At 42.6% G+C, this 9251-nt stretch overlaps 1 protein-coding gene across 1 annotated transcript in view; it reads left to right on the forward strand.

The window, feature by feature from the left end:
- The window catches only part of ADCY9 (adenylate cyclase 9), a 66809-nt gene extending 63211 nt beyond the window's left edge, over positions 1-3598 (forward strand). The window contains exon 10 of the mRNA XM_075830456.1: positions 1498-3598. Within this exon, the coding sequence (XP_075686571.1) occupies positions 1498-2575 (1078 nt within the window). The 3' untranslated portion in view covers positions 2576-3598. The remainder of the gene's footprint in view (positions 1-1497) is intronic.
- The last annotated feature ends 5653 nt before the right edge of the window (positions 3599-9251 follow it).

The raw sequence follows: 9251 nt of genomic DNA on the forward strand, positions 1-9251 counted from the left end.
CTCAGCACCGAATTTACAGTTCCTAATAGAAGAAACATTTACGTTTTGCCCAGGTGCCCATTTTAAAGGGCCCTAAGTATTAAAAGTGAACTTCACCGTTAATTCATAAATTGAAAAGGCAAAATTCCACTTTAATTAATAAGAAAAAATATAAGGAAAAAAATCTCCTCAGTTAAATACTAAGAAATAATTTGGGGGAGTTAAACAAACTGGGGTCGGTGACTTCCTGCCCCACTCTCTAAACTTTCTTTGTACTCGTTGCCCTGAGAATGATTAATTTGAGTCCGGGTGTAGGGGCCATTTTCCAGCTGCCACATCTTCTCCAGTTGTCCGCCTTCGAGCCAAACAAATCCTGCACCACAGGCCATTTTTACAAACTCTTTTCACAGTCCCATTGTCTCCGAGCTCCATAGTCCCAAACCCCCACCTGCCCCATCCATCTGTTTATACAAATACCAGGGACTAAATACAACCGTTGATATTTTTTTTATCCAAAAAAACCTAAGCATGGCATGGCTACAAAAAACATGGTAGTCGGCAATTTTAGGATCAGGTCACCAGAAATCAAAACGTAGCTTTGGAACGTGGAAGACAGGCAGATGTCTTACCAACATGGACACTTTGTGAGGCATTTGCCAGTTCTCGGGCTCCTCAGTAAACGCCAACCTTCTCTTTTTCTGTGAGAAATGGGAAAGATTATGTTCACAGCACTTACATTTTCTAAAATGGTGGAAATTTTTTGCCTGTGATTTTGGGCTCTTCTGAGATCCTGGGACAATATAGTGAAAGGAGTTGTTGAAGGCGACAAAGTGCAATTGGAATATTATGCCCGTTACAGACGATCGAGGGCCACTCGGGACGTTTTTCAGGGCATCCGAGTGGCACCCGATAGTTTCCACGGACCCATTTACTTTAGCGGGGCATGTCCTATCTTTCCACGGATCACTGACGGGATGCGGCCGGCACACATGGCCGTGTGCATGAGGCATTATACGGCTTAATGAAACTCTGGGCAATATTTGTAAACAGACCCTTAGGGGAGGGGCATGGCACTGGGATTCTCGATTTGAATCCTTGTGTCATGCTCCGCCCCCTCACGCCCTGCAAATGGCATAACATGTGTCAGTTTTGCCCAGACTGGACCTTTAATTTGTGTATTACATTTCAATTTCAACATTTGGGACAGCCTGGTTGCTATTGATGTACTGCCTGACAACCACATTAAGAAGACTGTCATTTTTAGGCAGTGTGTCCATGGCAACCAGGCTTTCCCAAATGAGTCTACTGCTCAGCTCGAAGCTGAACTGCCACTTAGCTGACAACAGAGAATGGTTAAAAAGCAGCTTGGCAGTAGTCACGCCATGTTGTTCCCCATATGGTGAGATATCTTCTGTCCAGTAATGCCAACTAAATGTTAGATTATCATGATATATTATAAAATGAAGGCAACAACAATACATAATTTCACCAATCATGTATGTTTTCTTTTGTCATCAGCTTTTCCCCTCCACCCTATGATAACTTGGGCATCAGCAATACCACTAAGCCATCATCACAGCTTGGGCAGGAGCTTACTGTGGCTTACTTCCTCCTCCTCCTTTTGGTTTGGTTCCTGAATCGGGAGTTTGAGGTCAGCTACCGCTTGCACTACCATGGTGACGTCGAGGCAGACCTTCACCGTACTAAAATCCAGAGTATGAGAGATCAGGCAGACTGGCTTCTCCGTAACATCATCCCCTATCATGTGGCTGAACAACTCAAGGTCTCCCAGAGCTACTCCAAAAATCACGATGATGCTGGTGTCATATTCGCAAGCATAGTCAACTTCAGTGAGTTCTATGAAGAGAACTATGAAGGAGGTAAAGAATGCTACCGTGTCCTCAATGAACTGATTGGAGACTTTGATGAACTTCTTAGCAAGCCGCATTACTCCTGCATTGAGAAGATCAAGACCATTGGCGCTACATACATGGCTGCTTCTGGACTTAACCCATCTCAGTGCCAAGACAGCAGCCAACCCCACCGCCACCTGCAGACGCTGTTTGAGTTTGCCAAGGAAATGATGAGTGTGGTGGATGACTTTAACAACAACATGCTGTGGTTTAATTTTAAGCTCCGCATTGGGTTTAACCATGGTCCACTGACAGCGGGTGTTATTGGGACCACAAAGCTGCTTTATGACATCTGGGGGGACACGGTGAATATAGCCAGTAGAATGGACACAACAGGTGTGGAGTGCCGTATCCAGGCAAGTGAGGAAAGCTATAGGGTGTTAGTAAAAATGGGCTACGACTTTGACTACAGAGGGACTGTCAATGTCAAGGGCAAAGGACAGATGAAAACGTACCTCTACCCAAAATGCACAGACAATGGCGGCCTAGTGCCCCACCATCAATTGTCTATATCTCCTGACATCCGGGTTCAAGTTGATGGGAGCATTGGAAGGTCGCCTACAGATGAAATTAGCAGCCTTGTGACAGGAGGCAAAGCGGCGGCGGCGGAAACAGGAGGTGGGGAGACAGGACGCAAGCGGGACAAGACAGAAGACAGAGGCCGAGATGGAGGAGCACGGTGAGGCTCATGGAGTGGAAAAGGACCATATAAAGCATGTAGGGCCACCAGTGATGAACGAGACCGATGGCCGCCCAATAGAGCACATATGCTCTGCACTGTGCCAGATCATGGACCTATTCATCCTATAACAAGAGCCACTGCATCATTCCACAACTCAGTCTTATGGTGATGTGACTTCCAATGGATATCGAAATAGATGGCTCTTAAATTCTTCTAGAGCTGGTGGACCTCTGTGTCCTGAGTACATTTTACACTGTCTCCGTATGGTGGGTAATATGGTTTAGTATAGGAGAGAGTTAGGTTACAAGACACCCCTTCTCTTAAGTGGTGGGGTAATACTTTATACTGTACTCAGTAGACATGGTTGGCTAGTAAGGTCAAGGATCCAATGTTGAGGGCACATCCACCAATTCGCTATATGGTGGCAGCATTATCTCTTTTAGCATCATGTCTATAATTACTCTTGATGGAGGTGTCCGACCTCCTCCAGGTAGATTACCTCTGGCGAGTTGCACAGACACTGGACTTAGGAAATATAAGTTCTCTTAAGACCCATCTCATGCCTCCGCCTCTACCAACCTTCGTCAGCCATACTGAGAATTGAACTAAGTGCCTTCCACTCTCTGGGCTTGTCCCACCCAGATGAGATGACAGTGACACCTTGCCGCAATTCTCGTTATTACTTGCCAAAAGCATGCGCCTCTCTGGACTGCTGCCCACCCATGGGAAACAAGTGGTGTTGGGAGGGATTTTTCTCAATGGGGAAAATAACTAGTGAGATATTTCATTTGATTATTAAGACAATGCGATTGTAATGTGTTTTCAGTAACACTTAGTTCCCATTAGCTGTGATGCCTCCTACAGGGTAAAAGCAGAATTTCAAGGGTATGTTAAGAAAAAAAATCCAGTCTTCTATTCTATATACCATCTTTGTTGCCATAGCAGAACAATGTAATAAGGTACCTCTCTTGCAAAATCCCCCCAAAAATCTGGTATTAAACACTCAAAACCTTTCTCATGATTACCAAGCTGTGGCGGCCATTTTTATGCCAAGACTGGTCTGTTAAAGGGGAAGTATCATTTTTTTTCAGCGTCCATGTTTTCACCAGACATCTCAGCCATGTTTAATAATCTGTGTGCAATATTCTAGAATTTTCATGAATAATATTGAACTTTTGATGCATTGACCTTTGTCCGAATTTCTCAATTCTGACCCCAGATTTCATGGGGTATTGTTTTCTTGTTTTCGTTCTGAATGTATTATATTAATATGGCTATTGCAAGATAAATACAACAGTATACAACAGTTATCTAAAGCTAGAATACAAAATTAACCTTTTTCCATATAACCTATTAGGGAATTCTGAATATTTTTTTTTACCCCAAAACTGATGCTTCCTCTTTAATAAGTATAAATATTAACTAAACAGATATAACTGTATACATAAAATGTATTCTTATTATGACAAAGGTTGGGTAGATATATTTCCCAAGTGTTAATGTGTTAAAGTGGGCATACGATATGTGTACAGGGTCTCATAAAATGCAAAAAAACCTATAAATAATAGCTACCTGTGTACATACAAGAGCATATGTTACTTCATAGTGCCACATTTAGATAGGTTAGACCAGTGGTCTCCAACTTGTGGCGGAATTACAACTCCCAGCATGCCATGACAGCCTGTGCAGGTTGGAGACCACTGACTTAGACAAAGCAGTTATGGGGGGGGGGGGGGGGGGTTGGGGGTTGGCTGTATTTATTATCCACATGAAGCTGTTAACAGAAAGTTGTGGGGGTTATCAGATATTTATGGGTTAAAAACAATCATTGTAAGAAGTGGTCAGTGTATGGTTGGCACATAATTGTGCCATGTTCCTCTAGGCTGGTCAATGCTTAAGATGAACTTGGCTCTTAGCAATGTATGCATATATGTGTGTGACTATGTATATATATGTGTATATACAGTGAAGGAAATAAGTATTTGATCCCTTGCTGATTTTGTAAGTTTGCCCACTGTCAAAGACATGAACAGTCTAGAATTTTTAGGCTAGGTTAATTTTACCAGTGAGAGATAGATTATATAAAAAAAAAAAAAGAAAATCACATTGTCAAAATTATATATATTTATTTGCATTGTGCACAGAGAAATAAGTATTTGATCCCCTACCAACCATTAAGAGTTCAGCCTCCTCCAGACCAGTTACACGCTCCAAATCAACTTGGTGCCCGCATTATAGACAGCTCTTACATGGTCACCTGTATAAAAGACTCCTGTCCACAGACTCAATTAATCAGTCTGACTCTAACCTCTACAACATGGGCAAGACCAAAGAGCTTTCTAAGGATGTCCGGGACAAGATCATAGACCTGCACAAGGCTGGAATGGGCTGCAAAACCATAAGTAAGACGCTGGGTGAGAAGGAGACAACTGTTGGTGCAATAGTAAGAAAATGGAAGACATACAAAATGACTGTCAATCGACATCGATCTGGGGCTCCATGCAAAATCTCACCTCGTGGGGTATCCTTGATCCTGAGGAAGGTGAGAGCTCAGCCGAAAACTACACGGCGGGACCTCGTTAATGATCTCAAGGCAGCTGGGACCACAGTCACCAAGAAAACCATTGGTAACACATTACGCCGTAATGGATTAAAATCCTGCAGTGCCCGCAAGGTCCCCCTGCTCAAGAAGACACATGTACAGGCCCGTCTGAAGTTTGCAAATGAACATCTGGATGATTCTGAGAGTGATTGGGAGAAGGTGCTGTGGTCAGATGAGACTAGAATTGAGCTCTTTGGCATTAACTCAACTCGCCGTGTTTGGAGGAAGAGAAATGCTGCCTATGACCCAAAGAACACCGTCCCCACTGTCAAGCATGGAGGTGGAAACATTATGTTTTGGGGGTGTTTCTCTGCTAAGGGCACAGGACTACTTCACCGCATCAATGGGAGAATGGATGGAGCCATGTACCGTCAAATCCTGAGTGACAACCTCCTTCCCTCCACCAGGACATTAAAAATGGCTCGTGGCTGGGTCTTCCAGCACGACAATGACCCGAAACATACAGCCAAGGCAACAAAGGAGTGGCTCAAAAAGAAGCACATTAAGGTCATGGAGTGGCCTAGCCAGTCTCCAGACCTTAATCCCATCGAAAACTTATGGAGGGAGCTGAAGATCCGAGTTGCCAAGCGACAGCCTCGAAATCTTAATGATTTACAGATGATCTGCAAAGAGGAGTGGGCCAAAATTCCATCTAACATGTGTGCAAACCTCATCATCAACTACTAAAAACGTCTGACTGCTGTGCTTGCCAACAAGGGTTTTGCCACCAAGTATTAAGTCTTGTTTGCCAAAGGGATCAAATACTTATTTCTCTGTGCACAATGCAAATAAATATATATAATTTTGACAATGTGATTTTCTTTTTTTTTTTTTTATACAATCTATCTCTCACTGGTAAAATTAACCTAGCCTAAAAATTGTAGACTGTTCATGTCTTTGACAGTGGGCAAACTTACAAAATCAGCAAGGGATCAAATACTTATTTCCTTCACTGTATGTGTGTGTGTGACTATGTATATATATATATGTGTGTGTGACTATGTGTGTATATATATATATATATATATATATATATATATATATGCATTTGGCTACATACATGCACATAAACACATAGGTATGAATCGATGCAAATTTCAACGATGGCTATATGTATATACTCATCCATACGTATATCTATATGTACACAGGGTAATAGAAGTTGCTCTGGGGAGAATTTTGTGCCTGGATATAAGGGCATTTATTAGACATGCCCGGTCTCCTGTGACTCCTCCTCCTAGGTCTTGCTCCTCCTCTTCCTCCGTGTGCTCAGACTTCTGCGGTGACCGAACGTTCCTGCTGCGCGATATATTCTGTTCTGCAGAACAAACTGCAAAAGCCAAAATAAATGCATTGAATACTCCACTGTCTGGACTTTGGGCTGAGTGGTCTGTGGTGTGCAAAGTTTTTCATGTGTATGGCTAAATTTCAGATCTCAAACTCGTGCTATTTGCCAAGTTTTTCTGATCAGTACTAGATTGTCAGATATTCTGGATTATCATGTGACTTTCCATTCCCCCTATTCTACTAGCAGGAAGAGGGGGCAAAGGGAGTGAAGTTACACATCACTATAGGATCAGACTACACAGGCTTTGTTTGTAGTCTGTAACCATGGTGATACGTAGGTCTGTATAGAAGCTGTATACACATTTATATTTTTAATCAACACTATCTGCAAAGTTGCTGCATTTTTTATTTTAGATGCATTGGAGCTGATGCATTTGCTCTGGGCTACATCTGGGTGCAAAGGCACAATGTGGTGGGTCCCTGCCCATGGTCCCATATTCACCAGCTTCCCGCTCTGGTAAATCTCTGCTACAAATAAGACTATATAAAGGTCAAAGTCATAAGATTTAATATACACTATGTCTTACATAAAGACTAAATATCTTTCTTAAAGAGGTTCTGTCACCCCATTATAAGTGCCCTGTCTCCTACATAAGGAGATCTTTGCTATAATGTAGGTGACAGCAGTGCTTTTTATAAAAAAAAAACAAAACGATCTATTTTTAACACTTTATTAGCGATCTTAGATTTATGCTAATGAGTTGCTTAATGCCCAAGTGGGCGTATTTTTACTTTAGACCAAGTGGGCGTTGTACAGTGGAGTGCATGACGCTGACCAATCAGTGACCAATCAGTGTCATGCACTCCTCTCCATTCATTTATTCAGCGCATAGGGATCCTGCTAGATCCTTATGTGCTGTCTTAAACTAACACATTAACAATACTGAAGTGTTTAGACAGTGAATAGACATTCCACGGGATGTCTATTCACAATCCCTGCACTTTGTTACTCTGTCTGCGGTAGTTCCAGCAGAGGAAGCGTAATCTCGTTGTAACCTGTCATCTACAGCGAGATCTCGCGAGATCACGCTTCCTCTGCTGTAACTACCACAGACAGAGTAACGAAGTGCAGAGATTGTGAATATATATCTCGTGGAATGTCTATTCACTGTCTAAACACTTCAGTATTGTTAATGTGTTAGTATAAGACAGCACATAAGGATCTAGCAGGATCCCTATGCGCTGTGTAAATGAATGGAGAGGAGTGCATGATGCTGATTGGTCACTGATTGGTCAGCGTCATACACTCCTCTGTACAACGCCCACTTGGTCTAAAGTAAAAATACGCCCACTTGGACATTAAGCAACCATTAGCATAAATAAAGTGGTACAAATAGATCGTTTTTTTTAAATAAAAAACACTGCTGTCACCTACATTATAGCGCCAATCTCCTTATGTAGGAGATAGGGCACTTATAATGTGGCGACAGAGCCTCTTTAAGTTTATACCATACTTTGACAGAACTTGAGATATCTCATAGTGTGATAATTTGTATATAACGTGATACAAACATTTCCAAATATTTTAAAATTGCAGAGACTTGCTGCGGCAAAAAATATATACAGTACTGCAAAAAAAAAGTATACCTCCCCCTTCAGATGTATGCTATCATCGTATATTAATCACACTTCATGACGCTCCCACTAGACGTTTATGGCTTATCTGCGAAGAGTGGCATAAAAGTTAGATTCGGGAGGTATGTCTACTGGGACCCCCATCCAGCAACAAAGCTAGAGGAAGGCTGGAGTGGCATGTGCCCCGGTGTCAGGGTGGGCACCAATAAGTCACTCTGCCTTTATCAGGGTATTTACATACAGGGCCAAGGGAAGGAAACAAAATCTTTCCCCTCCGGGGGAAGGAAGACCCAGCTACGACTCTTCCCCACCAATCCCAACCATGGGGGTGCCTGGTCCCTGAAGTGGGAGCACAAACCTGGCTAGTTTCCATTAAAGTCAATGGGAGATATAGGAACACCCATGTGCTCACCCAGTGGTAGTACCCGGACCGATCTTATTTTAATTTACATTAACCTTTCACAATTATTTTAGAAAAAAAATATTAAGATGCAGTTGCAGATCTGTGCTGAGATATGATCGCTTTAAGTTACAGGCCCAAAGCCTTAGGGTATGTTCACACGGCCAAATTTCAGACGTATACGAGGCGTATTATGCCTCGTTTTACGTCTGAAAATACGGCTCCAATACGTCGGCAAACATCTGCCCATTCATTTGAATGGGTTTGCCGACGTACTGTGCAGACGACCTGTTATTTACGCGTCGTCGTTTGACAGCTGTCAAACGACGACGCGTAAAAATACAGCCTCGTCAAAAGAAGTGCAGGACACTTATTTGGACGTTTTTGGAGCTGTTTTCTCATAGACTCCAATGAAAACAGCTCCAAAAACGGACGTAAAAAACGCCGCGAAAAATGCGAGTTGGTCAAAAAACGTCTGAAAAGCAGGGTCTGTTTTCCCTTGAAAACAGCTCTGGATTTTCAGACGTTTTTGGTCACTACGTGTGCACATACCCTTAGGCTGTACTACTGAGAAATGCTGCTGACAACATGTCCCCTTCTGATTTCTATCAGGTACAGTGTTGTCATGGAGATTTTGTGGATTTAAATCAGCAAGTACATCAATGCCCCTCACATACACACACATAACTGCCAGAGGCCAGGTAAGAAGTAGTTATTGTTGTATTTTGTGATTTAGATCCACACATGGTCTCC

This window comes from Rhinoderma darwinii, chromosome 6 (genome assembly GCF_050947455.1).
Source record: "Rhinoderma darwinii isolate aRhiDar2 chromosome 6, aRhiDar2.hap1, whole genome shotgun sequence".
Taxonomy (NCBI): domain Eukaryota; kingdom Metazoa; phylum Chordata; class Amphibia; order Anura; family Rhinodermatidae; genus Rhinoderma; species Rhinoderma darwinii.